Genomic DNA, 20900 nt, shown 5'->3' with positions numbered 1-20900 from the left:
ATGGGCTTTTGAAAGGTTTTCTCAGGGCCGGCCGTAATACACTTGATGATTAACAGTAACTGGTAAATCCTGCAAGGAATCCTTTTTTGGCTCCGGAAAACTATTAATCTTTTTTCCTTTCTTGGTGAGAAATGACATGATACTATTCTAGCCATTGTTGTTGATAGATTGTTGGGTTCTTGAAAAATCCCTCTATGATTCTGAGAAAATCTATCATAGCTTTCATCCATTGGCTAAGAGGATGATTTTGGATTCTCAAATACATGTCAACACCTTCCCAGCCAGTCAGGGAAAGGCTGAAGATCCACATGGATAGGATTGTGGACCTCACCGCATCCTATATAAAAACCAGGGTTCACTTCCTTCTTCATCCATCACCAGATACAACTAATAGCCAGCAACAGCAGCCCTACCTAAAACAAGATACATGGCTACCATGGCACTCTCATCACCATTCGCAGGCAAAGCTGTCCCTCTCAATGCAGGGACAGAGCTTTCATCAGCTGTCCGCAGCGGCAATGGAAGAGTGTCAATGAGGAAAACAGGAAAGCCAGCTGCTTCCTCTGGGAGTCCCTGGTATGGCCCTGATCGTGTCAAGTACCTTGGACCTTTCTCTGGTGAGCCTCCATCTTACCTAACTGGTGAATTCCCTGGTGACTATGGCTGGGACACTGCAGGACTATCAGCTGATCCTGAAACCTTTGCCAAGAACCGAGAGCTTGAGGTCATTCACTGCAGGTGGGCAATGCTGGGAGCTTTGGGATGTGTTTTCCCAGAACTTCTCGCCAGGAACGGTGTTAAGTTTGGTGAGGCAGTTTGGTTCAAGGCTGGTGCTCAGATCTTCAGTGAGGGTGGTCTTGACTATCTTGGAAACCCAAGCCTCATCCATGCTCAAAGCATTTTGGCCATATGGGCAACTCAGGTTATCTTGATGGGCGCTGTTGAAGGTTACCGCATTGCTGGAGGACCACTTGGTGAGGTCACTGATCCCCTGTACCCAGGTGGTAGCTTTGACCCCTTGGGACTAGCTGATGATCCTGAGGCATTTGCCGAGCTTAAGGTGAAAGAAATTAAGAACGGACGACTGGCCATGTTCTCGATGTTTGGGTTCTTTGTCCAGGCCATTGTAACTGGAAAGGGACCACTTGAAAACCTTGCGGATCACCTGGCTGACCCTGTGAACAACAATGCCTGGGCTTATGCTACCAACTTCGTTCCTGGGAAATGAAATATCCAACTTAAATGGCAAAATGAGTATTTACCCATTAGCTAGTCAACAAAACTTTTGTAAATTAAAAAAAAAAAAAAATTCTATCTTATTATAATATATAAAAGGTTAATTTTATTTTTTAATTTTTTAACTTTAATTCTAATTTGATTAAGTCGCGCTAGCTGATGGTACATAATAAACACATAAAACTACACATAAAATCCGCACAATATATTGATCACAAAATAGAGAAATCTACAAATACACAGTAAACACTTCATAGTGCTCACATAATATGAAAATTAGTAGATGTTAATGCTTTATAATTCTCATGTATATCAAAGGGGTTCCTTAAACTCTAATTCTCATGTATTATTCTTCTCTCACAATCTATGTTTTTCATTAAAAACTTTAAATTTATTGCATGTTTATGAAAAAATTTCATAAGCATATAAAGTTTGTTCCAAACTTTAAATTTAATTAAAACCTGTCTTGAAAATTTAATAATTAGTTAAGTTATTTAAATTTAACTTTTAACTTAACATGAATTAATTATTCTAATAATAATTTCATATTATACATAAAATCAAAAGGTCATTATCTTCTCAATCATCATATAAAATTTTAATATTTGATTATTATTAATATAATTAATTATATAAGGTGCTACTTTAGGTTACCAAAGTCTTTTAGTTTTATGAAAATTCATATTTGCCAAATAAAAAATTCATATCATGCTATCATATATTAATATATATATATATATATATATATATACACACATATATAAATAAACAACATTTCATTAACAAGAATAAAATAAATAATTTATAATAATAACATAAAATAATTATCTTATTTCTAAGGTCATCCTTAAGGTAGAGTGACGCCTATAATTTTATGATGTCCTTTCCATATGTACACTCCTATTAAAATACTAACTGTCTTTTTAGCACCCCAATTAATATATTCCTCGATAAACTTGTTAATTCTGGGTTTATATGCTTGTTCTTTGTCCCAACAAAGCTCAAGCAAGCCTCAATGACTAGGGATATGTAAACTTCTTTTATGAGCGTCATATTTTTCATCATCTTTTAAAAGACTTTCTTTCCATACAAATTTTTGAATCTTTATATCGATTTTAATAATATTATTCACTAAAAAAGTTCAATTTCAATTTGTCTTGCAATCTCCTCCATATGAGTATCTTTTTAAGTCTTGTATCATACGACTATCTCACTCTCTCTCTCTCTCTCTCTCTCTGTTGATGAGTTCTCATAACCATAGGAGTTCTTATCATTCTCACTATTAATTTTCGATAACACATAAAGAAAATAAAAAACTTATTAATAAGCTAACTTTATAATTTAATTAACTAATAATTATTTTATATAAAATAACTATTATAATAAATTAATCAACTAATAATTAATTCATTCAAATATGAAAAAATATATAATAAGACTTACCAAATTGTTTGATAGTCAAATATCAAATTATAATGATGGATTGATTGTGTCGAGCGGATAAACTAATAAATTTTCATATAATGTCTTATATAAAAAAAAAATTGGTGGATCAAATGATAAGCATATAGTGTAAGTAAAGTGTTTAGGGATCAAAAGAAAAACAGGTAGGATAAAAGGAATTTTTTTCCTCTAAACAAAATCAACTTAAAAAAATATACAACTCTCTCATTTTTTGTAATGATCCGCTTTCTCTATTGAGAAATGAGCGCTACTCCACACATATATTATGATAAATTTAAGCAGCAATAAGTGAAAACCTAAGATTTAATCATCCCTATACAGAATTACAAGACATGAGACTTACAAGATCGTTTATATTACATCGTTATAATATAATTAAACTGACTTTAGAAAATGAACTCTTATTGTCACTAAAGATTCTTTAAAGTCTTCATTCGACCTTAAACTTACTCTTTATCAGAACTAATCAGCATTTGGGGTATGAATTAGGGTGAGCTTCACGGACTCAATAAGGAAAAGGAGCAGTGCCCACAATAAAGACATGCACACACTTAATCACCAAATCTTCTAAATTAGTTTATCCGATAAACATTCAAAATTTTTTATTTCAGTATTATAACTTAGGGCATAAACAGTTTCATAAATAACATCATTCAGTGTTCAATATTACAATTTTAAGTAGTAAACAGTTCAACAGATATTAGTTCAGTATTTCGGTATCATAAACTGTACCCAGGACGTTCTATTCATTCCTATAAGTTTATATCCTATTAAAAATAATTTCACCGCGCGATGCCGTTTCCGCCGGTATCAACGAGGGTAGTATGGATCTCCTCTACCACGTGAATATGTTACAGTTCAGTTCATAGTTCACAGTTCACAATTTGTAGTACATAGTATACAATTCACAGTTCTTATTGTTTCACCACGTCTAGCTGAAGCCGTATCTACGGGTAGGGTTCACCACAGTCATATGCCAAAAGGCTACACACACACACCCCTCAGTGATACCGGTTAAACAAATTTTCTCGTCTTTTAAGTATTCTTATGTTATTCTTTTGCTAATCAGGTTCACCACCAGATGATCTACTCAGACATGCACCTATTTATATATTATATATACATTATACATCAATAAGCTTACACAACAAACACAATACATACACTTTATACGCACAGTTGTCGACTTAAATAAGTGTATATATAAATACACAACACATACAACATAAATATACTTGTATATTCGCACAAGACATATATATATATTCCAAAAGCAGACACATACAAATTGTTCACTCATACAAACACACGTTGCACAACCTACAATTATACATTTATATATATATATATATACATGACACATACTTATGACTCAATAATTAGCACACATAAAATCTGCATAAACATACAAGTAACAATATAAATACATAATTATACGTCATACATAACATCATGTAGGTTTTCGATCATATGCAATTGTTCACGTGCGAATATGACGAGTTCACAGAACTTGTGGTGGAAAACGTGAATAGTTTGTAAAGTTTGCAAACAAGTCATTTCAATGAAAAACAAAGTTTCATAAAAATATGGGGGTCTCTGAATGAGGCTAACCCAATCCCTTACCTACAATCAAATTGAAAGGTGTCGAACTCTTTATTGGCTCGGGTCTACACTCTCTTATAAATCCAGTATTGTTTAGATAATACTCTCGTTTACAAACAGGAAACATGGGGATTAATGACTGACACTTGTAGAAGTAATTAAAATAGAAAAAAGTGGATCGAGTTTTACTGTAGCGCGATCCCAATCACCTGAATCGCCACACGCCAATATATGCATGTCCTTGGTTCACCATGCACTGCCACCGGAGTGTCACAACCTCCATACGCACCACCGCTAGAACCACACACACCACCAGAACCACTCATGCGCTGCCATGCTACGGCCGGAACCCATCACAGAATGAACCGCGCACGCAGATCTGACATGTACATGGCAAAATTGTGCTGGAAGGAGCCAGGAGTATGCAGGATCGTGCAGCCAACCGCCGCAGATCTCCTTCTTCTTCGGATGCACGTCGTCTCACGATTCTCTCTTTAGCTTCTGTTCACGCAGATCATCGGCCGCCTAGACTCTTCGACACATTGCGAGGAAAGCTGCGCAATGTCACAGACCGCCTTATGCAGGTCGATGGCAGCCGCGATTCCTTTTCCCTCTCTCTCTCTCTATAGAGATCTCTTTCTCTCTCGTTACACCACTCTCCCTCTCCCTAGCTCGCTATCTCTCCTTCTTCTTTGGATGCATGTCGTCGCATGATTCTCTCTTTAGCTTCTGTTCGCGTAGATCGTCAGCCACCTAAACTCCTTGACACGTTGCGAGTAAAGTTGTGCATCGTCACAGATTGCCTCACGCAGGTCGGTGGCAGCCGCGACTCCTTTTTCCCCTCTCTTTCTCTACAAAGATCTCTTTCTCTCTCTTTGCACCACTCTCCTTCTCCCCAGCTCGCTCTCTCTCTATCTATTTTTATAGTCGGAGAGAGGAGAGCCCCATATGGGCCTTCCTTCTCCTTTGGTGGAGGGAGGAGGCGTACACGCCTCTTCTTCTTCTTCTTCGGCGACCAGAGGCATACACGCCTCTTGTTGCCCTAATTTTTTTCTTTTTCAATCACCAAAATGGCGTCGTTTTGATGCTATCAAAATGATGTCATTTCACCTGCTTCTATTTTCCCTTCATGTCAAAACAACATCGTTTTTAGGGTTTCCCAAAATGATGTTATTTTGGCTTTTCCTACTTCTAAGAAGCAAATGGGTTGGGTTATTTCTCTCGGGTTGAGTTGTTACAATCTGTATAACACCCAACATTTATTTTTATTTTTATTTAATTATTATTATTTTTATATAAATATAATTATTATTTATATATATGATTTTAATTTATTTTATTTTATTTTAATTTGATTTAATAATAATAATAATAAAAAGGGTAAAAAAATTGGTTAGGGATTTAATTGAAAATAATTTTGGAAAAAAGGGGTGAAAATTTGGATTATGGGGGTATTTTTGAAAGAAAAATCAGACACTGGGAGTCAAAACGTAATTTAAAAAAGTTACGCCACGTCAGCTGTTCGATCAGCAGCCCCGACCAACCAGGACGCGCCAGGTGGCTGAGGCGCTGACGCGGGAGGCCACGCGGGGGGAGCCATGTAGGCACGATCGAACGGCTGAGATCCGTTCCCGCACGCACGGACGACCGAGATAAAAAACGCACACGGATGGCCCAGATTGCATCATGCACGGACGACCCAGATTGAATCGCGCATGGACGGTCCAGATTGAATCGTGATGAATGGTCCAGATTCACTCCCTATTTAATCGCGATCGGACGATCCAGATTAAAAGTGATTGATGGCCCAGATCAAAAGCGTATGGGTATAAATAACCCCATCTGCACTCAAACCCTAACCCTAGCCGCCTGAGCCCCTCGCCGGAAAAGACAGCCCAGCCGCTAGGGAGCCGACCGTCACCACCCACCGCAGTACTGGAGCAATTTTCGATGGCAAAACGAGGTAAAAATTTCCCCTCTTACACGAAATTCAATTTTAAACCCACCCATGGCCAAATCGGAGTGAAAGAACCGGGTGATTGGCCAAAAAATGCTGCCAAAGCTCGGCAGCGCCGCCGTGGGGTGTTTCAAAAAATGCCTCTGATGAGGCCCTTCCCGATTCTCGTTCGATGTGATTTTTTAACTGTTGTGACCACCGTTTCTTTTTCTACAAGTTGACCGAAGCAAAACACCCAACCGTAACGTGAGCCGTAGGAGCCGCACCACCGATGAGTTTCAGTTTTCTACAATTTTTTTGGCCCAGCGAGGGCCCTAAGTGTATTTTCTGCTGGAACAGGTGCAAGTTCGGCTGAATTTGACCGAAAATGACCGAAAACAGCCAACCCGAGGAAGATCGCTGTCGCTGGAGCATGACGGAGCTACCGTGCTGGAATTCTAAAATTGGCTGAGTAGGCCTTAGGTTTGATTTTTTAGTTTATTTGGGACACTTGTAGGTACCGTAAGCGCGTTTCAATTCCTGAAGGAAAATTCAGGGAACTCAGGGATCGCTCGTAGGTGCAGTAACCATCTAGTTTTCGGCATTGAATCAAGTAAGTACCCCTCATCCTATTTTCTATCATATAATTAAAGTTTAAATAAATAATAATAATACGGCTCTTTATATAAATTAAATAGATGCGCTTGATTAATTACGGATTGCTAATGAAGCCCAAATCGGACATTATTTTTTATCGATTACTGTTGATTTATTGTACAGTCTAAAAGTATGATGATATATGGTTTATGAATTGTATGATTTAAACGCATGTATTACTGTTTTACTTGACTATTGTTTGATTTTGGGAATCTAAGATATGATTGCATTGTTGGATGCATGTTACTTGTTTATGTATTTATGTTTTATTTGGTGACGGAGACTAAGGACAAACAGGAATGGGATGTGATCTGATAAATGGATAAGGTGACTGCCTCATTAGATATCCTGGGAGATGGTGGACGGACTGGGTTCATAGGGCACCCTACTGTGAACGTTGTCTCATATAGGACGGGGTATAGAGACTTGATCATTTGGTGCTCATACTGGACGGGGTATGAGACGACCCGCTTCACCCTCATACCGGACGAGGTATTGAGGTTTAATGTCTTGGCGCTCATACCGGACGGGGTATGGGGACGGCCCTAGAATTAAGATTGTTAAGAAAAATAGTTCACGTGTAGTAGGGACACCCCTACGAATCCTTATGGATACTAGTAGGCTGGTGAAATGAGAAGCGGTGATGATTGATTATTGTTAATGAATACGAATTTATGATATGTTCTATGTTACTGATTATACATGAAATTTTGATTCGTATGATATTATTGCTTTTATAAATTATTTTCATAAATTTCACAGTGGTAAGTGAACTGTAAATAATGTTATTTATGATAAACGAATCTATTTAAATTTACTACTCCATTGGTTGTTTTGATTTTCTACCAACGTTTGCTTCTGTGATGACGATATAGTGTGATGTCTTTACTGGGCTAGTGTAGCTCACCCCTTATTTAACCATTTCAGATCTTGAGGACCCAGTTCCCGAGCTCGATCCGCAAGAAGGCTACAAATAGATGCTAGATACTTTATAGTTTCTTTATTTTTTCTATCTTTCGTATTTCTTTCAGAGAATTTGTTCCGTGATATTTGTTAGTACTTTTGAGTTATCGTATAAGGGATGTTAACCTTAACCTTTATTTCATTTCTGCGCTCAAATTATTATATGCATTTGTTTTTAAATTTTCGAGGTCGTTACAGTTGATATCAGAGTCGCGTTCCTTGGACCTGTCCCTTACACAATAATACTTAGAGAAACATCAAACAATGAATTATCACTCAACTTTTTCTTATGAAATACAGGTACAGAGAGATGAGAAGAGGAAGATCCCCACTAAACCGAGCAGCCTGGGAGGGTTCGCTTTGGGAAGATGTGGACAAGATATTTGAGATGTTAGAGAGACTCACTACGGCCCAGCAGGGCCGAGAGGAGAGGATAGAGCTACCTGACGCTCCCCCGCTGCCACAGGTTGAGCCACCACTGCAGCGAGAGGATCCTAAGCCACCCCTGTATGACACTGCTCCTCCACAGTACCACCCGATACCACCGCCACAGTATAATTCGGTGCCCCCGCCGTATCAACAAGTACCACCACAGGGCCCTCTAGTCTACCATCAGTCTGGCCTAGTTCCTTTTCCACGGGACCCAGTTCCTCCCACGATTGACCCGGGCTACATAGAGAGGTACAAGAGACTAAACCCATGTACTTTTGTAGGAGGATCCTTTTTTGAAGATGCTGAGTACTGGTTGGCAGAGACAGAGAAGGCCTTCAAGACCTTAAGGGTGACTTCTGATCAGATGGTCACCCTTGCTACCTGCATGCTAGTGGGAGAAGCAGACCGCTGGTGGGAACTCAAGTAGACCACCTTACCTGTTCCAGTTACTTGAGAACAGTTCCTACCAGCCTTTCATGTAGAGTACCTCCCAGAGCATCTCTGACATCTGAAGGAGATTGAGTTCGTCCACTTGGTCCAGAAAAACATGACTGTGTCAGAATATGCTCGTAAGTTCTTGAAGTTGGGCCGATACTCTCCTGAGACGTTGTTGGATTAGGGCAGGAAGGCTAAGAGATTCCAGTGGAGCCTTCGCCCAAAGATCAGGCAGCATTTGTTCATGCTGGAGCTAAAGACCTATTCGACCGTTCTGGCCAAGGCACAGCTGGTGGAGAGGAGCTTCCACACCCTCCCTCAGACAGCAGGGAACCTCAGACCCTCAGCTCCACCCCGCAGACCAGCACCTACTGTGTTTGTCCAACAGAACAAGAGGCTAAGGCCCGTGATTCGGGCTCCTCTTCAGGCTCTAGTGGTAGGATGTGGTAAGATCTGTCAGTATTACGACAGCGATCACGGGGATCGACCCTGCTACTACCTCAAAAAAACATGTCGCATATATGGTAGTGCCTAACATTATGCGAGAGAGTGCCCAAGGAACCAGAATTAGGGTAGACCTCCTATTCAGGGCAGAGCTTACAACCTCACCCAGCAGGATGCCGAAGCCGACCTGGACATGGTACAGGGTATGTACACTATCTGTAACCATCTTGCTCATGTTTTGATTGACACTGGTGCATTGCATTCATTTGTTTTACCTGTTTTTGCATCAAAATTTAATGTATTACCTGATAAACTTGATTCAATGTTATTTGTGTCTACTGTTGGGAGAGTAACACTATTGGGAGAAGTTGTCTACAGGGCTTGTGCCGTAGAGATAGCAAATAAGAAACTGAGTGTAGACCTTATAAAATTAGACACAGGGGATTTTGATGTAATTTTAGGGATGAATTGGCTAGTGTCGTATCACGCCACTATAGATTATTTTAGCAAGAAGGTTGTATTCAATCCTCCTAATGAGGAGCCATTTACAAATTAATAAAATCATTTAGTACTTATTCATTGATGGCAAGTTTTTTTATTCATCGAGTACCTTAACCTTACTGTTTTATCTAACTAGGCAAACCCAAGAAAGATAATTGTATTCAAGAGATTCTGGTAATCCGAGATTTTTCAGATGTATTTTCATATGAATTACCCGGACTGCCAGTGGACAGGAAAGTCGAGTTCACCATAGATCTATAGCTAGGCACCCAGCCTATTTCGGTTGCTTCTTACCGCATGAGCCACGTTGAGATAGAGGAGCTGAGGAAATAGATCATTGAATTACAAGACAATAGTTTTATCAAACATAGTGTGTCCCCTTGGAGTGCTAGAGTCATTTTTGCTAGAAAGGGAGATGGAACGTTGAGACTATATATTGATTACAGAGGATTGAATAAGGTTACAATCAATAACAAGTATCTCATTCCAAGAATTGATGACCTCTTCGATCAGTTGCAGGGTACGCAAGTCTTCTCCAAAATAGACATGCGATTAGGTTACCATCAGGTGAAAATAAGGACAGAAGACACCCCCAAGACGACTTTTCGAACCAGGTACGAACACTATGAGTTCATGGTCATGCCATTTGGATTAACCAACGCCCCAGCCATCTTCATGGATCTGATGAACAGGGTCTTCAGACAATTCTTAGATCAATTTATTATCGTGTTCATCAATGACATCCTGATCTATTCAAAAAGCAGAGAGGAACATGCTCACCATCTAGTTCAAATTTTACAGGTTCTCAGAAGAAAGAAGCTGTATGCAAAGTTGAATAAGTGTAGATTTTGGCTTGAGCAGACCACCTTCCTAGGACACATCACATCAAAGGATGGAGTATCAATGAATACTGAAAAGGTTAATGCGATGCTCGGGTGGGAGAAATTGACATCAGTTAAAGAAATTCGTAGCTTTTTGGGAATGGCGGGCTATAACCGCAGGTTCGTTGAAGGATTTTCTAGTCTAGCTGCTCCCCTAACCCGACTCACAAAGAATAATGCCAAGTTTGAGTGCAATGAGAACTGTGAAAGAAGTTTTTCAGAACTAAAGAAGCGGCTGACTACTACACCCGTGCTGGCCTTACTGAGTGGATCAGGGAGACATACAGTTTACAGTGATGCCTTCTATCTAGGTCTGGGTTGTGTTCTAATGCAGCATAGTAAGGTAATAGCCTATGGGTCCAGACAGTTAAAGAGTCATGAGAAAAATTATCCCACCCATGACTTAGAGCTTGCCGCAATTATACACACCTTGAAGACTTGGCACCATTATTTATATGGAGAGACCTTTCAGATCTATACCGATCATAAGAGTTTTAAACACATATTCACTCAAAAAGATCTCAATATGCATAAGAGAAGGTGGATAGAACTTCTTAAGGACTATAATTGTGACATCTTGTACCATCCGGGTAAGGGTAACGTGGTAGCCGATGCACTCAGTAGAAAAAATGCAGGTATTTTAGCCCATTTAATGGTTTTAAAATGCAGAAAAATTGGGGCCACACAACAGGTTCGACTTCAGGACTTGAGGAGAGTCACATGTTTAGGTCATCTGACCATCCAGCCTGAGTTAATCCAGAGAATAAGAGAAACTCAGTCAGCTGATCCCGCCCTAGTAGCCCTCAAGAACGATGCAGAACAGGGAGTTAGCTCAGAATTCCGAGTCTCCGCCGATGGGTTATTCCGATTCCAAGACAGGATGTGTGTTCTAGATGACAGTAAGTTAAAGAGAGACATCATTACAGGCCCATAGCTCAAAGTTTGCCATGCATCCCGAAAGCACTAAAATGTACCAAAGCATGCGACCCCGATTTTGGTGGAACGGGATGAAAAGAGACATAGCTGACTTTGTGTCTAAATGCTTGGTATGTCAGCAGGTCAAGGCAGAGCATCATTGCCCAGACAGGTTACTTCAGTCATTACCGATCCCAGAGTAGAAGTAGAAACATATCACCATGGACTTCGTGACAGGGTTACCTAAGGCACGCTCAGAACATGATGTTATCCGGATAATTGTTGACTGACTTACCAAGTCTTCCCACTTCTTGGCCATCAGGATGACCGATCCCTTGGACAAGTTAACAAGAATGTATATCCAAAAAATAGTCAGATTGCATGGAATCCTAGTGACAGTGGTGTCCGACAGGGACCCCAGGTTCACTTCTCAGTTTTGAAGTAGCTTTCAGCAAGCCATGGGAACGAAGCTGTCCCTCAGTACTGCCTTCCACTCTCAGACTGATGGACAGTCAGAAAGGACAATCCGTACACTTGAGGATATGCTCCGAGCTTGTGTCCTTAACTCTGGGGGCTATTGGGACGACCATCTACCCCTGATAGAGTTTGTCTACAACAGCAATTACCAAACGAGTATTGGTATAGCTCTGTATGAGGCATTATATGGGCGCCCATGCAGATCGCCGATTTGTTGGAGAGAAGTGGACGATAGAAAATTGTTCGGCCGGAGCTGGTAAAAGAGACTATATCCAAAATAGTTAAGATCAAGAAGAACATTCAGACGGCTCAGAGCAGGCAGAAGAGTTATGCAGACACCCGGAGGAGAGATTTAGCGTTTGAGGAAAGTGATTGGGTATTCCTTAAGGTCACTCCTTTCAAGGAAGTAGGTTCGGTAAGAGGGGGAAACTGAACCCCCAATTTATTGGACTATTTGAAGTCTTAGATAGGATTGGTATTGCCGCCTACAGACTAGCACTGTCTCCAGAACTTTTTAAGGTCCACAATGTGTTTCATGTGTTCATGCTACACAAGTACAACCCAGACCCCTCTCATGTCTTGGCCCACGAACCTCTTCCACTCCAGGAGGATTTATCCTATGAGGAAGTACCAGTATGCATTGCGGATCGAAAGAACAGATTACTCTGCAACCGGTAGATATCCTTTGTGAAGGTCATATGGCAGAACCACACACCAAGGGAGGCCACATGGGAGCTAGAATCAGACTTTAGAGCCCAGTACCCCCAGCTATTCGATCGGGAGTAAGAGATAAATTTGAGGAACCAAATTTTTTTTAAGGGGGGAGAGTTGTAACACCCAACATTTAATTATTTTTATTTTTATTTAATTATTATTATTTTTATATAAATATAATTATTATTTATATATATGATTTTAATTTAATTTAATTTATTTTAATTTAATTTAATAATAATAATAATAAAAAGGGTAAAAATTAGTTCGAGATTTAATTGAAAATAATTTTAGAAAAAATGGGTGAAAATTTGGGTTCTATGTGTATTTTTGAAAGAAAAATCAGAAATCGAGGGTCAAAATATAATTAAAAAAGTTACACCACGTCAGCTGCCGGGTCAGCAGCCCCGACCAACCAGGACGCGCTAGGTGGTAGAGACGCTGACGCAGGAGGCCACGCAGGGGAGCCACGTGGGTGATCCGAGTGCGCGCGATTGAACGGTTGAGATCCATTCCCGTGAGCACGGACGACCCAGATCGAAAACGTGCATAGACGGCCCAGATTGAATCACGCACGAATGGCCTAGATTGGATCGGGATTAACGGTTCAGATTCACTCCCTGTTTAATCACGATCGGACGGTCCATATTAAAAGTGATGGACGGCCCAAATCAAAAGCGGTTGGGTATAAATAACCCCATCCGCACCCAAACCTTAACCCTAGCTGCCAGAGCCCCTCGCCGGAGAAGACAGCCCAGCCGCCAGGGAGCCGAACGCCTTCCACCCGCCGCCGTACCGAAGCAATTTCTGATCGCCAAACGAGGTAAAAATTTTTTCTCTTGCACAAAGTTCAATTTTAAACCCACCCATGACCAAATCGGAGTAAAAGAATCGGCTAATTGGCTGGAAAACTCGGCGGCGACGCCGCTGGGTGTTTCGAAAAATGTCTCCGATGAGGCCGTTCTCGATTTCTGTTTGATTGATTTTTCCACAATTGTGACCACCGTTTCCTTCTCTACAGGTTGACCGAAGCTAAACACCCAACCGCAATGTGAGCCGAAGGAGCCACTGCACCAAAGTTCTCCACCGTCGGTGAGTTTCAGTTTTCTGCATTTTTTAGGTCCACCAAGGGCCCTACGTGTGTTTTCTCGTAGGAATCGGTATAAGTTCGGCTGAATTCAGTCAAAAATAGCCAAAAACAAGCAACCTGAGGAAGATCATCGCAGTGCCGAAATTCTGAAATTGGCCGAGTAGGTCCTGAGTTTGATTTTTGGGTTTATTTGGGACACTTGTAGGTACCGTAAGTGCGTTTCAGTTCCCGAAGAAAAATTCAGGGAATTCAGGGACCGCTCGTAAACGCAGTAACCATATAGTTTTCGATGTCGAATCAAGTAAGAACCCCTCACCTTATTTTCTATCATGAAATTAAAGTTCAAATAAATAATAATACAATCTTTTGTACAAATTAAATGGATGTGTTTAATTAATTACATATTATTAATGGAGCTAAATCGAACATTATTTTCTGTCGATTACTGTTGATTTATTGTACAGTTTAAATGCATGATGATATCTGGTTTATATATTGTATGGTTTAAACGCATGTATTACTATCTTACTTGACTACTGTTTGATTTTGAGAATCTAAGATACGATTGCATTATTGGATGCATGTTACTTGTTTATGTATTTATGTTTTATTTGGTGACGGAGACTAAGGACAAACAGGAATGAGATGTGATTTGATAAATGGATAAGGTGACAGCCTCACTAGATATAATGGGAGATGGTGGACAGACCAAGTTCATAGGGAATCCTACCGTGAACGTTGTCTCATACCGGACGGGGTATGGAGACTTGGTCATTTGGTGCTCATACCGGATGGGGTATGGGGACAGTCCGCTTCACCCTCATACCGGATGGGGTATTGAGGTTTAATGTCTTGACGCTCATACCGGACGGGGTATGAAAACGATCATATAATTAAGATTGTTAAGGAAAATGGTTCACGTGTAGTGGGGACACCCCTATGGATTCTCATGGATACTAGTAGGCTGGTAAAACGAGAAGCGGTAATGATTAATTATTATTAATGAATACGAATTTATGATATATTCTATGTTACTGATTATGCATGAAATTTTGATCCGTATGATATTATTGCTTTTATAAATTATTTCCATAAATTTCACAGTGGTAAGTGAATTATAAATGATGTTATTTATGATAAACGAATCTATTTAAATTTACTACTCCATTGGTTGTTTTGATTTTCTACCAACCTTTCTTCTGTGACGGCGATATAGTGTGATGTCTTTACTGGGCTAGTGTAGCTCACCCCTTATTTAACCATTTCAGATCATGAGGACCCGATTTTCGAGCCCGATCTGCAAGAAGGCTATGAGTAGATGCTAGATACTTTATAGTTTCCTTTATTTTTTCTATTTTTCGTATTTCTTTCAGAGAATTTGTTATGTGATGTTTGTTAGTACTTTTAAGTTATCATGTAAGGGATGTTAACCTTAACCTTTACTTCGCTTCCGCGCTCAAATTTTTATATGCATTTCTTTTTATATTTCTGGGGTCGTTACAATCTGCCCCTTTTAAAATAAATTTGGTCATCCAAATTTTTCGTGACCAGGTTTTTTGAAGACATCCTTACTCGTTTTCAAGTTTCCTCTTTAACCTAATGGTTTTGTTATAATGTTTTCACTAGGGAGCTCTCTTTAGTTCGTAATTAGTTCATTTCTAGCTCCCATAATCAAGGTATACTTGCTAAGAGTGCACCTCTCAATTCTAAATGTTATGTACAATTTTGGTAAGATATTAGGGCTTTCAAGAGCTTTTCCCTCCCGTACCCGATGACTTGATGTCTATATAGATTATCTTTTAATTAAATCGTATAGTTCCTCTAATTTCATTTAAGACTGTAAAATTTTTATAATACCCTTCATTCTCTATCCTTAGCAAGAATGAGTTTTTAATTACCTGAATACCCTGACACTATGGAATGTTTACCTTCTATCAAATTTCATGTCTTAAGTGAAAATTCTTTGTTATCTGATTTCCAAAAATTACCTTTGAAAATTCTAAAAATACTTTAGTATTGAAACTTCCTTCTCTTTACTCAGTGGGTTTGGTGCCAAAGTGAGTTACTCTCTAGTTGAGTCAAATTGTACTTCTACCCCATCAAGGTTTGAATGATTTCCAAGGCACCTCAGCACTTGATTGGATTTTTCTTAAGGTCTTTTTAAGTAAGTGATTATGAAATTTATACACTTACTGGAATTTATTAAGAGTATTTGATAGAGGGGTCATATAATGGCCTAGCTAAAAATGATTATAATCTACCTATTTCATTTCTTTTATGGTTAAATACTACACCTTTCGCTTCCCAATGTTGCAAGTGATTATTCTTAGGTATGTCACTAAGGTATGACTCGTGGGTTTATCGTATTCTCATTTAGTCTTTGTTGACTTGAAAAACATTTCCTCATGTGTTTAATTTTTAATTTGAGGGTGTCTACTTTGAAGATTCATCTTGATATATTGGTATAACATATAAATTTTACATTCTAATTTAAGAATAAACAAACAATATGCGAGGCTTATTCACATTAACAGTTTTGTTATTTGAAAATATCATCACAACTAATGGCTACTGAAGGTTCGATTGGGTTAATTATGATCATCTGAATTTATTGTTGGTCGTACTATGTCTAGAAATTTTACTTTTAGAAAGGTTGGTTTGTAGTATCCTGATCGAATGTCAATCTTGTAGGAAATTGGATTTACAGTTGTCTTCTCTCCTTTTTCTTCATGATTGGTCATAATCATGGAGCATATTTTTATCAATGGTTGAGAACATTTAAGGTCTCTTCTACATGAGAGAGTAGGAAGGTCATATACTTTCATATTGGAGCAGTCTATAGTAGTAGTTGGGTTGATCATAGGGTTTTTTATTATGCCTAGTTCACTTATAGTGATACTTAGATGGTTTAGAGAGAAATCTTTAATGTGTGGTAGTTTATGGATCCAAACTACACTTTCGTTGCACCACTCTGAATAGTGTTTATCTGGGTGTATTGTATCATTTTTGTGTTACCCTTCGGCATAAGGAATTATATTCTGAGTTATTATTATATTATCAATAATTTGTGGTTAAAACATGTTCTTAGGATAACCTCTTCTCCCACGGAAATTTAATTTAATAGCGATAAGGACTTCTGGAAGAAGAGTGCTAATCAGGTATACTCTCATCATCTGATACATAGTTTTTTTTTTCCATCAAGCATATGATGATTTAATTCTTAAGGATTTCTAAAGTAGCATTATAACTCCCATACGACATCTCAATAAGGATTTGGAGTAGCTAAGGTATTCGTTCTTCTTAAGGAAGGTTCATAAGAAATTCTATATTTTATCAAAGTACTAAATAGTTATTTAGTTTCCCAAAAATGCTTTCTTTTTAGTCTACTTTTTTTAAGATTTCTTTCTTTCTTGGTCTCTAATGAAATTAGGAAAGGTTCTTCCATCTCATAACGAATCAATTGAAGGTAAATTATTGACTGACCAAAATATCCCAAATAGTGGTTATTACTAGAGATAACATTCTGAAGCATTAAGAACCTAAGCATTTGCAAAAACACAGGTAGGGGAAAAAGGAGGCTAAAAGCTTTCTCAATTTGGGAGAATATCCATTATGATGAAGACTCAAATAATCTCTATGTGATAAGTAAATCAAGTAAATAGGTCGCGTCGAAACTCTCTAAAATGAAAGAATGGTCTAGGCCTCTAAACTCTCTATTATGTCATAATTCTAATACAGACCATGACGTTATTAACAATAACAAACTCCTTAGTCATTTAGTTCACAACATAATAAGTTTATAACTTGTAATACTAATTGCAATCTTACAATTAATTTTCCTATGCAAAACGAAAATTGGTTAGGTGATGGGATATGGTTGGTTAAAAAAGATAAGAATCATCATAAATAATTATGAAAAAAAATAGGTGTATCAGTAAACATATAAAGAAAACTTAAAAGACATGATTCAACAATGGATGAGATACTATAACGGTCATAAGCAAATGTAATTGTAGCAAATGTTTAAGCCCAAATGTCTTGCATTGGTTCGAGAGTGCATATAACAAGTCCTCAACTATAACTTGAACTATCTCTTTGAACACATTATCACATTGTTAAAGAGGAATGATTGGGAATATATCAACATTGTCCTAGAGCTAGACACTTCCTAAGGTGAAGATGTTGGCCTTAAGGATGAGAGAAGGTTCTTATCGTTCAACCCTTTAGAATATTATAATAATTATCTGATTATATAAGAGGACTCTTCTAAAACCCACTTACTTGGGGGTTTTCTTCCACTTAGGAGAATTCTTTCACACCTAAGGTCGTTCTCCCATTTGAGATATTTTCTTCTTGCTTTGGAGAATCTTTTTCTACTAAAACTCATTTCCCAACTCGAGGGAAATTCATGGTCTTTCCCAAAAATTTATCTACTTGCTCCAAGTAGGTAATCTCTTCAGTAATACTTAAGTTTTCTATGGTTTCATATCATATGATAGATTAAGATTGTTGCTTATTTGCCATCTCTAGTTGGCTTCGGAGTGAAGCCCTAATTCTTTGATCTCTAAGTTTATTACATTCCAACCCTTGTAACTTCTATTTTTTCAGGCCTTCGAAACTATAATTCCACTTCTTCAAATCTGAAAATGTTTTAGAGGAAGTTCTAAAACATCTCCTAAGGTGTGTATTACATAATTTATTTGGACTCTAAATCTCATGAGAATCCTAAACCTCATGATATAAGGGATGGTTCTAAGGAACGTGAGCTCTGATACCAATTGTAACGACTCGCTTTTTCCGTTGAGAAATGAGCACTACTCTACACATATAGCATGATAAATTTACGTAGCAATAAACGAAAACCTAAGATTTAATCATCCATCTACGGAATTAAAAGACATGAGGCTTACAAGATCCTTTATATTACATCGCTATAATATAATTAAACTGACTTTACAAGATGAATTCTTACTCTCACTAAAGATTCTTCAAAGTCTTCCTTCGACCTTAAACTTACTCTTGATCTGGACTAATTTGCATTGGGGTGTGAATTGGGGTGAGCTTCACGGACTCAGTAAGAAAAAAAGGGCAATGCCCACAACAAAGACATGCACACACTCAATCACCAAATCTTCTAAATCAATTTATTCGATAAACATTCAAAATTCCTTATTTCAGTATTATAACTTAGGGTATAAACAGTTTCATAAATAACATCATTCAGTATTCAGTATCATAATTTAAGCAGTAAGCAATTCAGTAGATATTAGTTTAGTATTTTAGTATCGTAAACTGTACTCACGAATTTCTATTCCTTTATATCAGTTTATATCATATTAAAAATAGTTTCACCGCTCGATGTCGTTTCTCTTATAGGAAGAAGAAGAGGAAGAAAAGGTGTGTACGCCTCTTCCCTCCACCAAAGAAGAAGGAAGGCCCGTATGGGGCTCTCCTCTCTCCAACTATTAAAATAGAGAGAGAGCGAGCCAGGAAGAGGGAGAGTGGTGTGAAGAGAGAGAAAGAGATCTCCGTAGAGAGAGAGAGAGAGAGAGGGAAAAGGAGTGGCGGTTGCCACCGACCTGCATGAGGCAGTCTATGACGGTGCATGGCTTTCCTCACAATGTGTCAAGGAGTCTAGGCAGCCGAGGATATGTGCGAACGGAAGCTAGAGAGAGAATCGTGTGACAGCGGCTGAATAACTTTATAAGAAGCCAAAATTTTAAAGAAAAAAATCAACCAAAAAATTCATTCTTCTTGACATGAATCACATAAGAGGAACTTCAGAGAGAGAGACTAGTTTTTCTTTTCTGTACCTTTTTTTTTAACTTCATGTCATATTATGATAACTAATCACTTATTAGATTTAAGTGATAACTGCTAAACAGTTACCACTACTAATTAATAATTAATTATTATCAATCCAAACCGGGTCAGATCCCATCATGGGTGACCCACCCGATTAAATTCAATAATATATATGCTTAAGTTGATTTGGACAGGCTTTTGGTGGGTGTGGTAAGTGTAGCAGAAATTAGTCATCTTCAACAAATGAGTCTCTTTGGTGGGATGGGTGAGGAGTCAAAATTAATAAAAAATAATAATAAAATAAAAAATTGGGAGTTGATAACCAACCAAAATAATAACATATGCCAATTTAGCTCGAAAATGAAACTATTTATAAATTAAGCTTAAGCCGCTAAAGCCTTTTTTAAGTACTTCCTTCCATGGCTCTAGCTTTTTTTAAAATCAAGAAAAAATATTAAACAATTTACATCACAAAAAAGAAAAATTCCCAAAAGGTTAGGCCACAAGGCACGTGCATTAATAACTCACAGGTCTTCATAATAGAAAATAAGGGTATAAGTAAAAGTAGAGATCCTAAAAGATGCAATAAAGAGAAATTAAGTTGTTATCATTGCGGCAAAGAATGACATATAAAAAGAAACTACAGAGGCTGGAAAAAAAACGATAATAGTGAAAAAATCAAAGAAAGGCGAATGATCAGAATAATATAACAACTATTGCTGATGATGAAGAGGTGGTTATACTTTCTTCTGTTGAGGATTATGGTCATATTAATGATCTTGATACTAAATGGGTTGTTGATTCAACAACGTTATATCATGCTACATCTAGGAGAGATGTCTTTACTATGTACAAGACAAAGAGTTTTGGCAGAGTAAAGATGGGTAACACAAGCTACACAGATATTATATGTATTGGTGATATTTGTGTGTAGACAAATATCGATTGTACGTTGACCATAAAAATATGCAACATGTGCCCGATTTACATCTGAATATGATTTCTACTCCTGATTTGGATCTAAAAAGTTATTACAACTTATTTGGTAGTAGAAAATAGAACTTACTAAAGGTTCAATTGTGGTTGCTAGAGATAGATTGTGTCACACACTTTACAAGATCAAGTAAAGTTGATTAGAGGTGTTTTAATTGTAATTGAGAATGATGCTTCGCCATACTTGTGGCAAAGTGCTTGGCTCATATGAGAGAGAAAGGGTTGCAGATTCTAGCAAATAAGTCTCTCATTCTCTTTTCTAAAGGTATGAGTTTAAACCTTTGTGATAATTACTTATATGGTGAACAACACATAATTTCTTTTAGTTTTTCTGAAAGAAAAAGAATGTACTTTA

The 20900-nt window shown here is 38.0% G+C and overlaps 1 protein-coding gene across 1 annotated transcript; it reads left to right on the top strand.

Annotated features, from left to right (window-relative positions):
• Positions 1–365: 365 nt before the first annotated feature.
• LOC110813188 (chlorophyll a-b binding protein, chloroplastic-like) lies at positions 366–1353 on the top strand. Its single transcript, XM_022040226.2, has one exon. The coding sequence runs from the start codon at positions 428–430 to the stop codon at positions 1226–1228; it is 801 nt and encodes a 266-aa protein (XP_021895918.1). The 5' UTR covers positions 366–427; the 3' UTR covers positions 1229–1353.
• Positions 1354–20900: the final 19547 nt, after the last annotated feature.

This window comes from Carica papaya, chromosome 5 (genome assembly GCF_054855325.1).
Source record: "Carica papaya isolate Zhongbai chromosome 5, ASM5485532v1, whole genome shotgun sequence".
NCBI classification, from domain to species: domain Eukaryota; kingdom Viridiplantae; phylum Streptophyta; class Magnoliopsida; order Brassicales; family Caricaceae; genus Carica; species Carica papaya.
Note: the sequence above shows the minus strand (reverse complement) of the source record. Positions and strands in the feature narration are given on the sequence as shown.